This window comes from Glossina fuscipes, unplaced genomic scaffold (assembly GCF_014805625.2).
Source record: "Glossina fuscipes isolate IAEA_lab_2018 unplaced genomic scaffold, Yale_Gfus_2 178, whole genome shotgun sequence".
Classification (NCBI taxonomy): Eukaryota; Metazoa; Arthropoda; class Insecta; order Diptera; family Glossinidae; genus Glossina; species Glossina fuscipes.
In genome coordinates this window covers 1-20,025 of record NW_023998521.1, presented here as the reverse complement: position 1 = coordinate 20,025, position 20,025 = coordinate 1, and the positions used below count along the sequence as shown (strand labels likewise).

The 20,025-nt window shown below is 35.5% G+C and overlaps 2 protein-coding genes and 1 pseudogene across 9 annotated transcripts; 2 read left to right on the top strand and 1 right to left on the bottom strand.

Annotated features, from left to right (window-relative positions):
• Positions 1-8: 8 nt before the first annotated feature.
• On the top strand, positions 9-1,735 carry LOC119641812 (annotated as a pseudogene).
• An 8,537-nt stretch (positions 1,736-10,272) lies between these two features.
• Positions 10,273-15,758, bottom strand: LOC119641810 (eukaryotic translation initiation factor 2-alpha kinase-like). 4 transcript variants are annotated; one of them, XM_038040661.1, is made up of 4 exons: positions 15,584-15,758; positions 15,484-15,492; positions 11,328-11,550; positions 10,273-11,269 (listed from the first exon to the last, which is right to left on the bottom strand). In XM_038040661.1, exons 1-4 carry the CDS (start codon positions 15,592-15,594, stop codon positions 10,301-10,303), a joined length of 1,212 nt encoding a protein of 403 aa, XP_037896589.1. In that variant the 5' UTR covers positions 15,595-15,758; the 3' UTR covers positions 10,273-10,300. The 4 variants fall into 4 exon arrangements, with proteins under 4 accessions (XP_037896589.1, XP_037896590.1, XP_037896591.1 ...); XM_038040662.1 differs by lacking the exon at positions 15,484-15,492 and having other exon boundaries at positions 15,584-15,609; XM_038040663.1 differs by lacking the exons at positions 15,484-15,492; positions 15,584-15,758 and adding an exon at positions 14,821-15,049.
• Positions 15,759-16,439: 681 nt separating this feature from the next.
• On the top strand, positions 16,440-20,019 carry LOC119641813 (O-phosphoseryl-tRNA(Sec) selenium transferase-like). 5 transcript variants are annotated; one of them, XM_038040670.1, is made up of 6 exons: positions 16,443-16,696; positions 16,762-16,891; positions 16,951-17,101; positions 17,168-17,646; positions 17,702-18,019; positions 18,087-20,019. In XM_038040670.1, the coding sequence occupies exons 1-6, from the start codon at positions 16,583-16,585 to the stop codon at positions 18,233-18,235; spliced, it is 1,341 nt and encodes a 446-aa protein (XP_037896598.1). In that variant the 5' UTR covers positions 16,443-16,582; the 3' UTR covers positions 18,236-20,019. The 5 variants fall into 5 exon arrangements, with proteins under 5 accessions (XP_037896597.1, XP_037896598.1, XP_037896596.1 ...); XM_038040669.1 differs by having other exon boundaries at positions 16,440-16,696; positions 16,957-17,646; XM_038040668.1 differs by having other exon boundaries at positions 16,444-16,696; positions 16,951-17,646.
• Positions 20,020-20,025: the final 6 nt, after the last annotated feature.

Sequence of the window (20,025 nt, the reverse complement as noted above, 5' to 3'; positions counted from 1 at the left end):
CTAACTGTTTCCTCCCTTAGAAACTTCATAGTTGTTAAAAAAAATATTAAAAGAAGTGTATATTTTTACTATTTTATTGCTATCAAAATAAACATGAATTTAAATAATTTAAAATTGCATCACAAATTGGTGCCGGATATTATTTAAAATTAGCCTCAGAGGCCCAAAGATGTAAAGAAATACAAATAAAAGAGCTGCTGGAAAAGGTAATTTTAAATGTTTCGTGAAAGATTGTAAATTATCTTATAAATTTTACTTTGTTGAGGTTTAGCGTAAATTGCCTGATGTGGGCTGGACGGAGGAACTAATAGAATATGTTATTCAGCAATTGGCTGCGCTCGATAACAATAATTTTGAGCATAAAATTGGTTTGGGTGAAAGGGAGGCTCGCATGGCAAGCAGTAAGAAAATTTCAGTCATGGGGTCAAAATTTGAAAAAAATTGATTATTATCTTTGAAGAATTAGTAATTAACAGAAATTATGGCTTTGGACACGGCATTGGGCGTTCAGGTGACTTATTAGACGCTCAACCGAAAGCAGTAGGTTCAACTATCGTGGCACAATTAAGCAACGCTCTCGTACTAGATGTAATGCGCCTGCAAGGTATTAAGTCAGTTAAATCGTGTTTTATAGCACCAATGGCTACCGGTATGACTTTAACGTTATGTTTATTAAGCTTAAAAAAGCGTAGGCCCCCGGCTAAGTACGTCCTATGGTCCAGGATTGATCAAAAATCATGCTTTAAAAGCATTACCACTGCCGGTTTAACACCTATTATAATAGACACGGTTAAAAGAGATGAACAAGATGGTTTATTCACTGATCTTGAAAAATTTGAAGAGAATCTCTCATGCATAGATCGTGAAGAAATATTATGTATAATGTCAACAACAAGTTGCTTCGGCCCTCGTAACTGTGATGGTATCATTAGCTTAGCCGGTTTAGCTGCCAAATTTGACATACCGCATGTAGTGAATAACGCTTATGGTCTTCAGAGCACCTACTTGACCCATCAGCTTAAACAGGCAAATAGCGCGGGACGGGTGGATCTTTTTGTGCAAAGTACAGATAAAAATTTTATGGTACCTGTAGGAGGAGCAATTGTTGCGGGATTTGAAGAGTCGTCAGTCCACACTGTAGCAAAAGCCTATGCAGGTATTAAATAGTCATGGATTGAAATTACATTAATACAATTCTTTTTTAACGTAGGTCGGTCTTCTTCTTCTCAAGCACTGTCTTCTTCTCAATCACAATACTTTTACACACAATACACTATTATGCTTAGGTAAAATTGCCTATCAAGATTTAGTTAATAAGTGTAAATTAAATTTCGTATAATTGCAAAAGCAACTGGAGAAATTTGCTAAGAAACATCATTGCCGCGTAATAAGAGCCAAAGCTAACCCAATCTCGTTGGCTTTCGAATTAAAGACGTTGTCTACTGATGTGGCTACAGAATTGGGCTCTATGCTTTTCACACGCGGTGTTTCCGGAACTCGAATAGTAACAAAAGGTTGCAATAAATGTATAGATGGATTTGAATTCGCCGGTTAGTATAGTTAGCATAAGAAATCTGTCTGCATAATAATATTCTTTGAATTTTCTATTGTTTGTAGATTGGGGATCTCATGAAAGTAATCTTGATTGTGCTTATTTGACTGTTGCTGTTTGAAACTACCAGAAATTGATGCATTTATTCACAAGCTACAACAATGTTGGCAAAATATAGAGAAAAAAACAAATAAAGATATCTGACAACAATTTTATTACCGTTGATGGTCTGTCTTCATTCTATATTCGCCGACTCCTTAGAACGTGCTATTTATATTTTGCCATCGTGTCCATTTGCCGTTGTTTGTTATAAACGATCGCTAACCGAAGCCACGCCTCTCTCATTGACTCATTTACCCGGTGCATATACCATTCAGGTGGAAAAGAGCATTTTCCATTTGTGAAGCACTCGTATGAAATACGCCCAGTCTTAGAATTGAAGCAAAATTCGTTCATTATAAACGGGCTATCCTCGTGACGCATAATGCTTTTCAATGTGAGAGGAAATTGCTTCAAGAAATTGAAGCAAACCGATGGTGCCCATGAAGCTGCATCTCTGTAAAAAGACAGTATTCCAAGCAAACTGTGTATTTTCTAAGGTGCTCTTGTTCTTTCAGCGATTGTAAGGAACCTAATTTGGGGCCATTCAAATGTTTCAAGCGATTTCGCTTTAGGCATATCAATTAAAAAATTCTGCAAAGCAGGAAACGTAGCAGTAAAATTGTTCGTTTATTTGAGTTTAAAAAAATGATGTTCGGCAGAAAACGTGTTCATTTTGTTTTGCATTACGTCTTACCCCAGACCATAACATCCCATATTTTTATATTCTCAAATAGCACCAAATTCAGTCTCGCTCGACAGACCAGTACAGCGTCTTAGAATTGAGTGTTGAAGGGTTTGAATTTTTTTAATTGTATACGCAGAGGAATCGGACGATGTGGAGTATGAATTTCCGAACGGACAATAGATTTGTAGACATTTAAAGCTTTCTTTGGTGGGAGTCCGTTTTTTAAATTGGTTAAAAGTTTGATAACATTTGAGTCTGTGTAGCAATTTTCAAGATTGTCTCGGTAATGGTCACGACGGGTCAAACTTGAGTTAATTATTCTACCTAGAAATTTAGTGGGGGAAGATTGTTTGATGTTTGTGCTGTTAACTGTGATGTGGAAAATTTTTTTAGAAGTCTTAGCAAAACGAATGACTTTTGATTATTCAGGTTTGAAAAATAAATTTAAATCTGCGCAATCTTTGTAGAAACGATTGGATTTGCTATTAAGATTATAAACTGCTTCTACTAACAATTTTCCAGCAGAAATAATTAAGAGATCATCAGCATATTGAAATAAATGGGTTGTCTTGTCCTGTAATAGATGTAAGCCGGCTGTGTATATATTAAAAAGTAGTGGACTGAGACAGCTACCTCGAAGTAGACCTCCACAAACTTCAACTGAATTTGAGCCCATCACAAGAGTTCGCGGAAAAAGGAAATTTAGAATCCACAGCCTACAATGTGACGGTATTTTAATATCAATTAGAATTTGACCTAATTTCCCTAGATCTACACAGTCATACGCTTTATTGATGTCTAAATTAAACATAACTACCTGCTTACCATTTGCTTTCTCACTTGCTATGGTGAAAAGAACCTCATTAGGATAAATACTGGTGGAAATGTGTTTCTGATAAGCATACGATCTAGAGGGAAGCAGTTGTGAGTTGTGCAGAAATTTAGTGAGTCTTTCTTAATTTTCATTTGGTTTGTGATTTCTAAAACCAGAGTCAGGAGGGATGTAGGCCTGAAATTTGTAAAGTTTTCAAGATCTTTTCCACCTTTAGAAATGGGTACAATTTTAATTGTACGCCAATCTGTAGAAAAAGAGTTAGTCATCCGGCGATCATTTATCGCAGACAGCAGAGCTGAAAGGCTTGAAACAAAAAGAACATTTACCATTTCGTATTTGATACCGTCATGATCCGCTGCTGTAGATTTCTTTTTTGTTTTAAGGATATGTAAAAGTTCTTCCAATCAAAATGCGGAGATGTCTTCCACCTGTGAGTTAAGGGAGAACATTTTGAGAGCATTTGTTGTGGGAACCTGGGCTTTCAGCCATTCTCGGTTTGTTATTCTCATCTTTCATATTCATTAAACAGTCTCCGTCTATTTATATTTGACTAATAATATTATGAGACTTTATTTCTTGAATTGGATTACAATTTCTAATTCTCATGACGCATTATTACTATTTAGTGAGGCCATCAAAAATTCGATTTTGTTGAGAAAACTTTTACCTTCAATTTTATCAAAGCGTACCTAAGAAGCAAATTTTTAATTCATTATCATTTAGTATTAAAAATTCTTAAAAGTTCAATCCACATCTTTAAAGTGGCCTCCCAAATTCTCCCAGAATTTCTCTGGCACCAAGGGACTGGGGAAAAAATCGTGGCGTGGACTACGCACTATGTGTACTTTAATATCCATTTGCGATTGGGTGCAACCAATTTGCATAGCTATCATTCGATCACTGTTCGGCGAAGCCAATAGGCAAGAACTCGCATTGCCCGCTGTTTGATATCACGGGTCAAGCCATGCACCGCGCCTAATTGATTAAACATGAGATTTGGTGGGAATTTATTTGGCAGAGTATGAAATCGCGTAGTTCATGTGGTTCATAGGAAACATACATGACACGACCATCGCGACATATGACTTTTGAAAAACGTTCATGTACATGTATCGTGAGAAATGTTCTATATATTGTGTCATAACCACGCCTTTTCGGTTGATCGATAATCAAAAAAAGGAAGTAATAACAGTAAGATATGAATTTTACAATAAATGACCTCATTAGACATTAATTTCATTTATTTTCTCTAAGGCCAATCCGTCAGTTGATCTGAAGCCCTGCATACGAAAACTTTTTTGAGAGTCCTTTGCATATGAATCGATGTTTGCGCCATATTTATAAAAGATATCTGTTAAGTGCTTAAGTGTGTTTTGATCATTTATTGGCTTGAAAAAGGCATTTATTAAAAAAAAACTGGTATAATTATATAATTAATATATTTTCCATTATCTTCTATAATTTTTTCGCGTCCGTCTGGCAATATAGCAATGCCGCGCCGAAAGAACGATATTCGTTTAGCAGCTATCCAATTACCGGCCCATTCTGGCACTTCTTCAGCGTTTCGAATTCGCGTGCCGGCCAAGCTATGCTGAAACGGTCTGAATAAGTAGTTTCAGAAGGCGGTATGTTTCGCGAGTTCGCTGGTTGCGTCGGAATTTCCTATTCAAACTGCAACAGTCTATCATATACAACTTTTGTGAATTCCGGCCGAGCATTGTCATGCAAGGAAATGACTTTACGCCCTATTATTGCTCTCTTTTTTAATAATACAGCGTTCAAGTTAACGTCGTTCAATTGACGTCGGTAAACATCTGCAGTAGAAGTTTCATTGGGTTTCAGCAGCCCGTAATGCACTATACCCTGCCGTATGCAGAGCAAAACTTTATGCCCATCAATATTCGCTTCGGAGTTGGTTTGGATAGTTCTCTTGGGCTAACTCGCAACTTTCTGCCCATGTGATCGCCGTAGTAGATTCATTTTTCATCGACAGTGATAACACGTCAAAGAAAAGTCGTCTTTCTTTGCCTAGTAAGCAATGAAAACGCGATGTTGAAACGGTTGGAAATGGCATTTTTAGTCAAATCGTATTTTCCTGCTTTTGAATCATTCCCCTAGCATGTAAACATTCAGAAATTGTTGATTCTTCAACAGCTAAGCTGTTCGAAAGTTGTTTGAGAGTTTAAAGTGGACTTTCGTCCAATAAGTCTTGCAATTCGTTGTTTTTGAACGTCTTTGGTCCTCCAGGCCGTCCTTTGCCATTGACAGCGAAGTCAACACTCTTAAACCGTTGAAACCAAAAGCGATAATGAAGAAATGATGGAGCAGCCAGCAGCTACAAAAGCAACGTGCAAACACCGACCAAATTCTTATTCATATGCTTAACGAAGAATTACAACTTAAGATATATAAACAAGAGTTTAGTGATCAGTTCTATTGAGTTTTGAATAAAAATAACTAGCACATGCAGATAACATTCTGCTGAAGAAAAAAGAATTGATTTTAAATGAATTTTGATTCAGAATATACGCACGACATATATATACATGACAATAAGCAAGACAGTTATATTCGCCTTGGGCGGAATCTCGCATATCCATCAAAATCAAAATTTTTAGCGCCCCTCCTTTTTGATTGTCACAAAAAAGAAAACGAAATGAAATATTTATATGTCAACTTTTACTGCCGTAAAAGGTATTCGTAAGAAATGTTAATCAACAACTATCATGACGTCCGCCATAATTAATTTACAATTATTGCAGTTAGCTTTTCGGATTTTAACTCTCCAAGCCCTTTTATATGATGCGCATATCAAGGGCATTATTAAGAAAACATTAATCCACCAGGTCATGATGTCCAACCTTATTTACTTCACAATTAACGCATTTTTAGGCAGATAAGGAATGATACAACAACAACAATATAGTTTTGAGCATTATTTGGAGTTTTTCTTAAGATTAATAAGCATAAAGCTACAAAAAAGTGAAAAAAGATTATTTAATCACTTGCAACTTTGTCTGGATATGGCCGATTTTTGCCATTTTGTCACATAAATAATAGAAGTTATCGTAAAATAAATTTGAACTTGTAATATGAAACTTGTATATGAAAAACGGAATTGTATTCAGTTTAGCGCTGCGGGCTTCTGTTCCGACCAATTTTGCCATTTTCAATTTTAACCTGCGGACAAAAACTTCCAATGTTTCTATCAAATTTGAAATCGATATTTTTGCGACCAGGAGAGTGCCAATAATGAACACCACACAGACATTTAGGCGGACAGACATGGCTTAATCATTGCGGAATTTCACGCTGGTCAAGAGCGTTTCTGGAACTTCCTTTTTGGAAAAATGGGAGGAAACCTGCTTTTTTGACGTCTTAGTCTGAGGGTAGCAACTCAGAATTGCTCGTAGACCACGAAAATCAATACTATGATATAATAGTAAAGTTTTGAAGGAGAAGGATTCCCGAACGTTCTAGAATGTGCTGGATTTGGAGAATGGCGAAAAAGGCGAAAGAGGCTTTAAAGAATTAAAACGAATGATTTAAGATAAACGTTAATTTCGTATATAACTTCAAATAAAATATAGAAAATATCTTACCTATTATTGTTTGACACAATCATTACGAGGATATGATGATATGCTACAAATAATTGCTAAATAATATTCTCAGAGATCTATTAACTCTATACTGCAAAATACAATAGACTTTTTGTAAACAAACTTTAAAGCACGGAATTTCTTACATATGCCTTGGTATGTCTTTAATGAACCCATTATCTCTGGGGTGGGAACTCAACTTTTCAAAACAGATAAAGCTGCTTTTTTTATATCCTTAAAAGAGTATCTTTTGCCCATGGTTTGAAAGAGATTACGTAGCAAGACAAATGTTTGCTTTTGTTTACATTTGTTGGAAGGCAATGTTTTGTTTCTCTTCAAAGTTAAATGGGAAATAATATTAGATTAAGCAATAATCACGCAGTGCTATTCAATTTTTCCCCAAAATATATAAAAGAATTCAACGACATTATGAAAAATAAAATGAGTATAGTCTCACCTTTCAGTGCTGGGTATAATAACAACCAATTGAGAAACAAAAGCCAATTTTGTTATAAAGCGTTATGAAATAATCAATTCAAGTTTTTTTTTAAACTCTTTTGACCTCAGTGAAAAAAACAAAAAAATATTTGGAAGAAAACAAGAAGAATTGACAAAATATCTTTATTTGCTGATTGGGGATTATTTTAAAAAGTACGCTGAACTGTAATAAGAAACCCTGTGGAAGTGTGCAAAAATGACAGCTTAGTAACACGAATGTGAAATTGAATACGAAATCATTTAAAAAGGGAAAACAAAAACAAAACATGTAACTGTTTGTACAACGTAGATGACATGAAAAACCAAAATATCTGAGAAAGTGGAACATCGCATTGAGAAAAGGAACAACGTTACATCCCACGGCAGAACTCATCTCATTCAAAGAACATCACTACACACTCCGACTCTATTTCATTTCACAATTTGACTGTTTATCGTCTTTAAATTTACAGAAATCAATCTGCGAAATATGGTTTAGCCGCAAGACCGCACCATCGCACTCGAAAGTGGGGACATTAAAATCCCCAACGCCAGATCTTTATATCTAACAAGCTTTCATCCTTTTACACTTCGATTGAAGCTTGCAGCTGCACCTTTCACTTTTCCTTTGGCGAGCTCTTGATCATTAATTGTTATATTCCACCTAATAGTAATTTTTCTGAGTCTGCAATTAACAGCTTATTTTCTTTCAGATCCCACAAATCTGCATTAATATATGGTGACTTTAATGCTCAGAATGTTTGTTGGGAGAGTCGCTTCTCGCATTCAATAGGCAGACAAATTCAAGAGTTTTTTGAAAGCAGCAATTTAGTTTTACTAAATAGTTGTGACCCTACTCAATTTGGTTCCGTCTCTTTTTGCATAGATCTTTCGATCTGTACACCTAATCTAAGTTCTCTAAGTGCCTAGAGAACCCTTAGGTAATTCTCACTGTCTAGTCGAAATTGATTTGCATTTGCATCCGATTACCCACTGCCACTTACATACCCATGTTCCAAAGCATATTAAACCTTCTTTACTTAACGATACGTAACATTTCAAATACCATCCAAGCCAATGATTCTTCGGGTTGTTTCTTTGAAAGAATCGCAAAGTCTTTCACTGACGCTCTGAACCGAAGGTCTTCTAAAATCTTTGGTGGATAAACGAATGCAATTAAGTCGCCGCCAAACTTGTACTCGCTGTAAATAAATGCAAAAGATCTCCTTCTACAATAAATTTCAAATTTTTGTCCGAAATTAGAAAGAAATGTACTTATACTCTCAGATTGCAAAAACTTATGCTTAGTTTTTTCAAAAAAATAAAGAGACCCCACGGTTACTCCTCCGCTCATCTATGGCTCTTCTATTCCGTTTGTTAACACTTTCGACTTTTTACGGTTTGTTCTGCACTGGAAACCTTCTCCAGCAGCTGACATTGACAAAACCACCAAACAATGTTTTCAACACATTAATGTATTGAAATCCAATTGCGGTATTTCTTGGGGCTTTGATCATTCTTGCATGATTAGACTATATCTTGGCCTAATCAGACCAAAATTAGAATACGCCTGTTCACTCTTTTTGGGCATCCAAAAGAAGGACCTTCTGAAATTTTGCAAAATCCAATGGAAATATCTTCTGCCTGAGTTCATTTACTTCTTATTTTCAGAGTATCATCCGGCGTTACCTTTCATTCATAACTCTATGTCACTCAATTCCTCTCCTTCCTTCTTTAAAATTTCTGCTGACAAAATTAATAATTTTAACATTCTAAGAACTGACGTACTAGGACCACAGTAATAAAGCTCCTACCAGTGAGAAAATCCGCAGTCACTCCGGCAGGGGTTACTTGAACTTGGTCAATACCAAATGGAATTTTTCACTCATCTTTACTGATAGATCTACGACCGATGTTGTAGGCAGCGGCTTTTGGTGTCCAGATATTAATACAGAAGCCTACTTCTCAAATCACCCATGTAGCACTACAGTTTCTGCGAAATGTTTTGCGATCCTAGAAGCCAACTCAACCGCAAAAGAAATTCCTCGCACCATCAGACTGTAAGTACGTCGTATCCGCTTTACAATTACTTCCCTCAGGTAAAACTCATCCACACATATATGTGATTGCTACAGATCTGAGGACAATTGACAAAAAGTTTTCAATTCTTTCTTAGCAAGCCCCTTGGTTTATCAATTTCGGACTCAGACGTGACACTATATGTCTTATCAATAGGCTGATGTTCAACCGTACCAGATGTAATGATCATCTATTCAAAATTATCATAGCAAACAACCCTTCATGCACCTATGGAGTCGTACAATCTGCTGATCACGTCCTGTTTGCCTGTCCGAATGATACCACTATTATTCGCCATTCCACACTTCGCAAATTGAGTACACATGGTTTCCGTGACCAAAGCACTCTTGACATTTTGCGTACTAGCAATTTAACAACTTACGTCACAATCTTTTTTTTCTTTAAATTATGCTATCCAGACATATAGGCGCTTACAGTCAATTTACGAACCTGCTGTCTTTTACGCTTTTTTGCTCTCGCACCCCGCAATTCCTTCATGTAACTTTTTTACTGGTATACCCGATTACATCATACATATCGGAATTTACTTTTCGCTCTTTAGTTCTGTCCTACGGGACGGGCGAGTAATATGCGTATTTTAATAAAAACTATAAGAAGATAAAACTAACGTGGCAGACGTGTAACATGCAAAATTGAAAAAAGTCTTTAATAAAATAATGATTAAAATAAGTAAATAGTAACTTCATATACCAAATCTAATCCCCAAGTTTATTAAGGCCGAAATAAATAACTCTGTATTCACATTGAGCCTTTTTTACGAATTCCAGCGAATTCTTGGTTGGTAATTGACTGAATAACAGAAAAAGAATTAGAATTTTTTTGGACTTTATTCATCTGAATTAAAAGCAAACTTGTGCAACAAACAAAAATACTCCGTTTTGGAATGACTTGATTATTAATGTAATAATTGCACATGTAGTGAATGTACAAACTTTTCTTAGATCTAATTACCAGTACTTCCCAGCTCTAAGACGGTCAAAGGCCATCCCCCATCTAAGCATCATCTCCACATCGCTAGGTATTTTTAAAATTTCGTTTATTTGTTCTTTCACATCTTCAATAGCAGGACGTTCTCCTGGTGTGGCTGATAACATCCCCCGTAACAATGAATATTCTTGAGGATGTTCTTCGGCAAACTTATCAGGATAAACACCATCACGTAATGATCTTAAAGTTTTGCTCCGTTCCATATCAGTACCGAAGTATACCAATAATTCAAAGAATATTAAACCCAATGAATAAATATCGACTTTGTGGTTGTAAGGTAAACCACGTAATTGCTCGGGCGACATATATGGAGTTGTACCCACACCTTGGGTATGATGAGAACGTGATGATGATGAGCACGTTTCATCGTTTGTTATCATATTCGGTTTATCAGCCATACCAGTAACTAAGCCGAAATCGCCAACTTTTATTAGACCGCACTTGGATATAAAAATATTCATGGGCTTGAGATCACGATGGATTAGACTTTTCGAATGAATATAATCTACCGCATCTACTATCTGATGGAAAAAACTGGGTATATCGTAATCACGAAATTTCAATTTGCCAGGTTTTAGCAATGTGCGCAAGTTGAACTTGAAGCACACTTCCATCTGTATATACACATAAACTTTGTTTTGCAATGGCTTGGAAGCCATTGGCATTAGCTCTTTGCAATTATTCTTGCCGTCCTTAGGCTCATCGTTATTGCCGTGATTGCTTTGCGAATCGGCACTGACAGATTCTTCACAGTCAGAACTGGTGGGTATTTCATTCGTACCCGTAGAATACGTATACTCCTCTTCCTGCCCACGCTCCTCTTCCTGCCCACGCTCCTCTTTCTGCTTACGCTTCTCTTCCTTCCAACGCTCATTTTGCTGCCTATCCTGCTCTTCCTGCCAACCGGGCGGTGGCGTCTCAGTCCATGACTGTTAAAATAATATATAAAAGACTCATTTTTTTGACAAAGTTATTTTCTTAACTTACCTGAATATATCGTACAATGTTTGGATGCTTGCAATTGGCTAAAGTTATTACTTCACGCATAACACGGACTCGCGACTCTTCTTCATTTGGTAAAGTGATACGTTTAATAGCATATCGATAACCATCCTCTTTGCTTTTGACTTCAAATATTACTCCAAAACTTCCGCGACCCAAAAGTCTCACCATGTCAAAATCCCTTTGAAAACTCGAAGAGAAATTTTGTCTGGAATTTGAAGTGGATTCGGAATCACTGTATTTATTGTCACTGTTACTTTTCGTACTTGGTACTATTACCTATATGGCTCTTGGTGTGGGTACATGACGTTCAATTACTACAATTGCTCGTTCACCTCGACTAAGCTACCCTACCAGGAAATTTAATGACACAGCTGAAGTAAAGATCATAACTACAATTTCTTTCCACCAAAATCGCAATGTTTCCACATGTTGAAATTCAAAATTATAATCGCGGACATTGGAAACTTCATTTCCTGTAAGATTAATTTACTTGGCACTATCGTTCTAAGTACTGTTCGCGTTATCAATAATCACTTTGCATATATCATTACAGGTAAACAAATAGAAATCATTGGCGTTTACATATTCGGACAAATTATATACTGATTGAGCAGAAAGAGCAAAACTGTCATCATCATACGGCACTAATTCATTGGCTTCGCCATTACGCTCGCCATCAACGATAGCCAATATCAAAGAACACCAATGTGTTACCACTGGCGGCTACAGGATGCCAAGGTATTTTTGGCAGCGTAATTGACCACCCTTTACAATATCCAAAGCCGACAAACAGAATGGTAACGTAAAGTAATTTAGAAATATAATGGATTTTTGTTAATTGAAAATATGACCCATTATGTCTTGAAGTGCTTCATACTTGCGATAGAAGGCTATATTCTGCTTTTTTGACCCGTCAACGATTATAAAAGAAAACAACACACTTCACTAACACACATACTGCTTAGAAAAGGGCACTTTACTGTATAACTTTCCATACAACAGATAGAAGTGAACTCAACCTCGTCAACCAATAATACAGAAACAAATAATAAATAGTTGGTTTATGCTTTCAGAACAAGAATTTGTGCTATTAGAAGACACCAACGAGATTCGTCGAATCAAAACTTCGAGCTGGTTCTACGAAAAAGATGTTTGTGTGAATATGGCATACGGATGGTCGAGATCGTTTTTGTGCTGTATATTCAGAGCAGACGATTTGGAATAAATACAAAATCAACAACTACTACGGACTGAAAGATGTAACTATTGTTGATGGTAGTACGGACGAATCATGTCCATTTTCAAATTTCATTCGTAGCCATGTATGCAAAGCATATATGCACAAACCTCCAGCTCTTTTTTTGCAAAGCAAAAAGACAAGTCTAACATATCTCCACTCAAAAGGAGCACAACTTGGAGCAACCAGAGTTGCATATATGTTTTACATTTCGCGAAATTGTAAAGTTCTCAATAAAAAATTCACATTCTTTTTGTATTTTTCGTCTTCTTTGTAAGACAAAGAATCATATTTTAAAACCTAATTGTATTCGGGTGCCATACTTTGAAAGATGATGAAAGGCTTTATTTGATAAAGTGTTCATATATCCAAGCAACTTGTTCCACATAGATATATGAAAATGCACAAATAAATGCACACGAGTACTGTTCGCACAAACAAGCTTCTTTTCTCTACAAAGTTTTCTCATGTCCGTCACGTATATCAGAAACAATGCTAAGACTAAAAATTCGTTTATCAATTTATTTAAAAAATGATTATTAATTTTATATATACAAGTACAAAACTAAATTCTTCATCGAGCTCTACGTTTCCAGAGTGCGGACAAACATTTAGATGTGTTAAAAGTATTAAAGATATCTTCTCTAATGTTGAAATGACAGCTGATACCTTTTAAAACGTTCAATACACGTCCATGACAATGGGGGTAACGTTCTGAAACCTCACTTGGACTAAATTGGAAAGTTCCAAAGTCGAATCATATCTTTGCAATTAAAATCATGAGTAAAGTAATAAAAGTTGTAAGGACTAACTATAAATTATTTACATTTTAATCTCTCAGTTAATGAGAAAACTGACAGCTAAGCAAACCTAAATAAAAATTCCATTCACAATTACTATAGGTAACGAAAAGCAACTCTGATTTTTAAACGACAAACAATTTCAAACTATCGCCTGAGACAATAGCGTTCTTACTATAGACAAACTATTTCTGAAAATTGTAAAGCAACTTTAGTTTCCTAATGAGGGCTTCAAACATTAAGTGTTTGCAAAAGTTCAGCGACTTCTACGCGTAAAAAAGTGGTAAAGAAAAGGGAAACACTAGTGTGCATAACGGTTGAATTCGATGGTTTCGACCTTCCTCTACATAAAATAACAATTTTCCATTTAATATTATTGATTTATTCAGCGTAGGCTGGCGCTAATCATGAAGCGCTTAAAAGTATTTTACTTCCAAATTCATCACTTTTGTTGCTTTTTGAAAAAACCTGCTGCCGAAGCCCAGCAAACGCGTTCATAGGCTTACGGTGATGCTGCTTCATCATATCCTGATTGTCGGTTTTGGGTTCAAAGGTTTAAAAGTAGAGGCACCAATTGACTGAAAATGCAATTTTTTGACCACTTGTTGCAAAAGTTGTCCAAGATAAACTATTGCAGTTGGAATCGGAAGTTGTGCAGCAAGCAGCGTTCTCACCAGACATAGCGATGTCTGATTAGCACTTGTTCAGATCGGTGCAGCAGGGCTTTGTTAGCACGCGGGTAGGCAAAGTTGAAGAAGGACGAAAAAGGGTCGGTGGGTGAATCGCTGCCAAACCAATGTAACTTCTTTCGGCATGATATCGCCATGTTACCAAAAATATTGTAAAATGTAGAAAATAATGAAAACTATTTTGATTAATACGCATTATATCAATTCTCCACAATAAACGGCTTTTTCAAGTGAAAAAGTGATCAGTATTTTTGCAAACACCTAATAGTTGATCATTAAAATTTAACAACGATTTCTTATTTAAGCCAATAGATTTGTGGCTTATATGTCCAAAAACAAAACTTATTTTCATAATTTTCTTTATTTATTTACACATGTAGAGAAACGAGTGTGAAATGTGACTACCGTTAGAAACAAACATAATAACTGCGTTATTCTTTGTGCGTACGGACGCTGGATGAACATATAACATGCGTTGCCTTGTGCACCAACGCAAAATTTTGGCAAATGGATTTTGACAAACAAAATATTATTTTCGTGAAAGCAAAACATAATGATATGTGTCACATTTCAAACATAATATGATTTTAAAATGGTCGTTACATTTTTATTAAAAAAATATATAATTAAGCAAAAGTATATTGCTATTTGCTCCTATATGAGAAAAAAGTTTTTTCTTTTGTCTTACTAATAGTGTTTTGCTTCACAAAAGTCATTTTTCAAAGTCATCCGCTTTCTTAATTTCTCACTTCAAACGTTAACAATATGATTCTCCATCAGCAAAGGACGTAAGCAATGTATTCAACTGAGTCATAACGCAACCATTGTGTTTGTGATTAATTCAGTTATTTTTTTCATCCTTAAAAATTATATTTTTAACAGGATATACACATTGCTCAAGAAGATGGCTTTCTTCATTAAAACGAATAAAATTGATTCTTTTTATATTTATTTCACTATTTTATATATATGCATAAATATATATATTTTATGGATCTTTTATTAACTTTTTTTTGCAAATCTTTTTAACATTTAACAGTAATAAAACACTTTGATTTCCCGTTTTCGTAGTTTACTTAACCTGAATAAATTCCTTACCGTAATCGGATGGAATTATTATTTCCGTTTTAATTCCTGGCTAATAAGTTTTATAAGATAAAATCTTTTTTCGAATTTCTTTTTGTTCGCCGCCTAACACTTTTTATTTTTCACTTATTTTCACACACACTCCGCTTTAACGAAATTGTACATGTGTGAGTGCATTTTGTTCTAGTTTATTCTTTTCTCTACAAAAACAACAATTTTTATTTGCCGCCAAAATTTTGTGCGCACAATATCTAAAACAAAAGTATATCCATACAAATACAAAATAAATTTTCTTATCAAAAAACAAATAAACCACGAAAACTCACCCCAGAAACCTCAAAGTCCAGAACATTCCAAAAATCATATTATTAACAAAAAAAAAAAAATTAGTAAGAATATTTTCGTTTTCAAAGTATTTTTACTTACCCATAAGCCATAATAGTAATAACAAAAAAAGAAAAGATATATATTAAAAATTAGATGACTAAAATTATCCTCGGAAGAAAATTCTACTTTTTAAAAAAAATTTTTTTCTTATAATCAACAAATTCTAACTAGTATTTTCTAGGAAAGGAAATATATGTTTCTAAGCTGAAGCGCTGATGTTAATTGATATTGGAAAAAGATCAAATGCACATAAATGCATTTGCGTATGAAATGCAACGATATTAAAATAGGATCATTATTGTTACTATTATTATGCTGGTGCAAGTGTTATAAAGCGATGAGTTTTTAAAACAGCGTTAGTGCAATAGGTATAATTTGATAAATTTACTTAAAATATATAATATAAAATAAAAATAAAGAAAAAAACACGAAACAAAAAGAGAAAGGAAGAATTATAAACAAGGTAAAACAAGGTAAAAAAAAATCATTGTTCACAGTTCTTACTCTTAAACCATGCAATAATTATGTAAAATAGGCATAAAATTTAGTAATTTAATAAATCGTTAAAGTAAACCTTAAGAAAACGTTTAACGTAACTGTTAATTCCTGTATTCCTTTTTAAGCAAATACACCTAGCGGATAATATTATTTATGATTTCAATGAGAGTTTGTATCATGCTACAAAAAATGTATGAAAAAAGTACATTTACTTTTATACATCACTTTTTTATATTTAATTCTTTTGTTTTACAATGTTAATAGGGATAATATTTTTGTAAAGAATTATATGCAATTTTTTACATTTCTCCTACTGAGCTTCTTTTTTTAAACATTATCTAATATATAAAAATGAATTAATGCAATTAGTTAGTCTCATTAAATTGATTATGTTTGCATTTGGAACTTGGCAGCTTTTATAAAATGAAAAATGAGAATGTTCCAATTCTAACTGTTTCCTCCCTTAGAAACTTTGTAGTTGTTAAAAAAAATATTAAAAGAAGTGTATATTTTTACTAATTTATTGCTATCAAAATAAACATGAATTTAAATAATTTAAAATTGCATCACAAATTGGTGCCGGATAATTATTTAAAATTAGCCTTAGAGGCTCAAAGATGTAAAGAAATACAAATAAAAGAGCTGCTGGAAAAGGTAATTTTAAATGTTTTGTGAAAGATTGTAAATTATCTTATAAATTTTCCTTTGTTGAGGTTTAGCGTAAATTGCCTGATGTGGGCTGGACGGAGGAACTAATAGAATATGTTATTCAGCAATTGGCTGCGCTCGATAACAATAATTTTGAGCATAAAATTGGTTTGGGTGAAAGGGAGGCTCGCATGGCAAGCAGTAAGAAAATTTCAGTCATGTGGTTACAATTTGAAAAAAATTGATTATTATCTTTGAAGAATTAGTAATTAACAGAAATTATGGCTTTGGACACGGCATTGGGCGTTCAGGTGACTTATTAGACGCTCAACCGAAAGCAGTAGGTTCAACTATCGTGGCACAATTAAGCAACGCTCTCGTACTAGATGTAATTCGCCTGCAAGGTATTAAGTCAGTTAAATCGTATTTTATAGCACCAATGGCTACCGGTATGACTTTAACGTTATGTTTATTAAGCTTAAAAAAGCGTAGGCCCCCGGCTAAGTACGTCCTATGGTCCAGGATTGATCAAAAATCATGCTTTAAAAGCATTACCACTGCCGGTTTAACACCTATTATAATAGACACGGTTAAAAGAGAAGAACAAGATGGTTTATTCACTGATCTTGGAAAATTTGAAGAGAATCTCTCATGCATAGATCGTGAAGAAATATTATGTATAATGTCAACAACAAGTTGCTTCGGCCCTCGTAACTGTGATGGTATCATTAGCTTAGCCGGTTTAGCTGCCAAATTTGACGTACCGCATGTAGTGAATAACGCTTATGGTCTTCAGAGCACCTACTTGACCCATCAGCTTAAACAGGCAAATAGCGCGGGACGGGTGGATCTTTTTGTGCAAAGTACAGATAAAAATTTTATGGTACCTGTAGGAGGAGCAATTGTTGCGGGATTTGAAGAGTCGTCAGTCCACACTGTAGCAAAAGCCTATGCAGGTATTAAATAGTCATGGGTTGAAATTACATTAATACAATTTTTTTTTTAACGTAGGTCGAGCTTCTTCTTCTCAATCACTGGACGTCCTTATAACACTATTATGCTTGGGTAAAATTGGCTATCAAGATCTAGTTAGTCAGCGTAAATTAAATTTCGTATATTTGCAAAAGCAATTAGAAGAATTTGCAGAGAAACATCATTGCCGCGTAATAAGAGCCAAAGCTAACCCAATCTCGTTGGCTTTAGAATTAAAGACACTATCTACTGATGTGGCTACAAAATTGGGCTCTATGCTTTTCACACGCGGTGTTTCCGGAACCCGAGTAATAATAAAAGGTTGCAATAAAACTATAGATGGGTTTGAATTCGCCGGTTAGTAAAGTTAGCATAAGAAATCTGTCTGCGTATGAATATTCTTTTAATATTCTATTGTTTGTAGATTGGGGATCTCATGAAAGCAGTCTTGATTGCGCATATTTGACTGCTGCTGTTTCCATTGGTTTGAAACGGCCGGAAATTGATGCATTTATTCACAAGCTACAACAATGTTGGCAAGATCTAGAGAAAAAAATAAATAAAGACACCTGATCATAATTTTATTACCGTTGATGGTCTTCGTTCCACCTTTGTTGACTTCGTAGAACATGCTATTTATAATTTGCCATCGAGTCTATTTTCCGTTATTTCTTATAAACAATCGCTGACCGAAGCCACGCGTTCTTGCTACGAGCACTTCTTTTTTCATAGACTATTGCTAAGGAGAAAATACAAACCAGTCGTGGTCGTAACTGGTTACATTCCGTACGTTGATACAGTAGAAGTCGAACCCAGCAAGTCAGGTGTAGTACCCTACGCAAATATATGTTGATGAAGGGTAGTCTAGTGTTGGCTAGTCGTGATTGTATGGTTGATCTGAAGGCAAGAGTGACTATGCCGCGTAAAGTAAGGCTAAAGGTTTTAGGCTCCTAGCTTATGGGGATTGTCTAACTCTCTGGAACGCGCCGGTTACGCAAAATTTATCCGTGTGTCATCGGGTACCGTAGGTGAAACGTTCATGGTAGTGTACCCATGTTAAATCTTAAGAGAAATCTGTTCGTATAGCTATACTACACACACTGTTATAAGTATGAAACCACATTGTTTGGCCTGCTCGTGAAACGTGGTCTGTTGTGCTTGGGAGCAATGGTAGCACCGATACCCCGAGAGAGGAGGTAAAGAAGATAGTTGGAGCAGGTGGGTCCGCCGTTGGGCATGCAGGTCCTCGACATTAAGCCGATCAGCTCGTGTAGCGCTGTTGAGTGCGCACCGTCCGTGGCCGAAAGGGAGAAAATCGTGGCCAACACAAAGTTCGTGGAAGTTGGGCTCAAAATGTCTCATCAAGGCAAGCTGGGCTTGAAAAAAGTCCACTTAGTCTCTAAACCGTGGATGGGAGCCGATAAAGACGTAGTTATTTAGGGAACCAAGGAGACTATGAAGACTCTTTTGAACTCGGGCAGAATATACGCTAACTGGATATTATTCAGAGTACGTCCTTTCGACGAGGTTACCAGTTGTTGCCGCTGCTTAAGTTTCGACCACTGAGTTAAAGACACATTTCATTAGAGAATGTATGATCGAAGAAAATTGTAACGATGCTACTTAAGGGTAACTTATCGTCCGGTGATTAGAGAGAGTGAGGCTAGAAACAGGTACCAGGCTGCGGTTGAGTTCTTAGGAAACAGCATGAATGACAGAGGCAAGTTTACCCGTCATTTCGAAAAAATGAAAAGTAAAAAAAAGAAAGGCGTAGGATAGGTTAGTCGTGCCCTAAGGTATGAGTAGGGTCTAACAAAGCGTGCCACTCGGATTTTATACAGTGGCTTATTTGTTGCTTATGCGACTGGGGCGCCAGTGTAATATCGAGATGCTACGACTGTCGTTGGACAAACAAAGATTTTGAGTTGTCATCTTATTGGCGTGTCTGCCGGTTTATAAAACAGCAATTCAATCCGATTTGGAATGAAGATATGGGATCAATTATGAACTCGTCCTCGAGTTTTCCTTTCAAGCAATGCTCGAACACTTTCCCAATGTTTGACAATAAGACAATAAGAATTCTACTGAGGTGATGCTGTTTGGTTTCTTTCTAATTTGAATAATCTTAGCAGGTTTCCAGATGTATGGGAAGTATACATTGTCAATGCAATTGTAATGAATACTGAGGTGACGAATGCTATAGTTGCATTCGGGATTGTTTTCATTACAAAATTCGAAATCCCGTCAGTCCCACTTGACTTTTTCCTGTTTACGTTTTTGATAATTAGTCTCACCCTTCCGACGTCTGTGAAATGATATTTATTCGGGTTATTTAAGGCGTTAAAGTCATTAAATGTATAAAT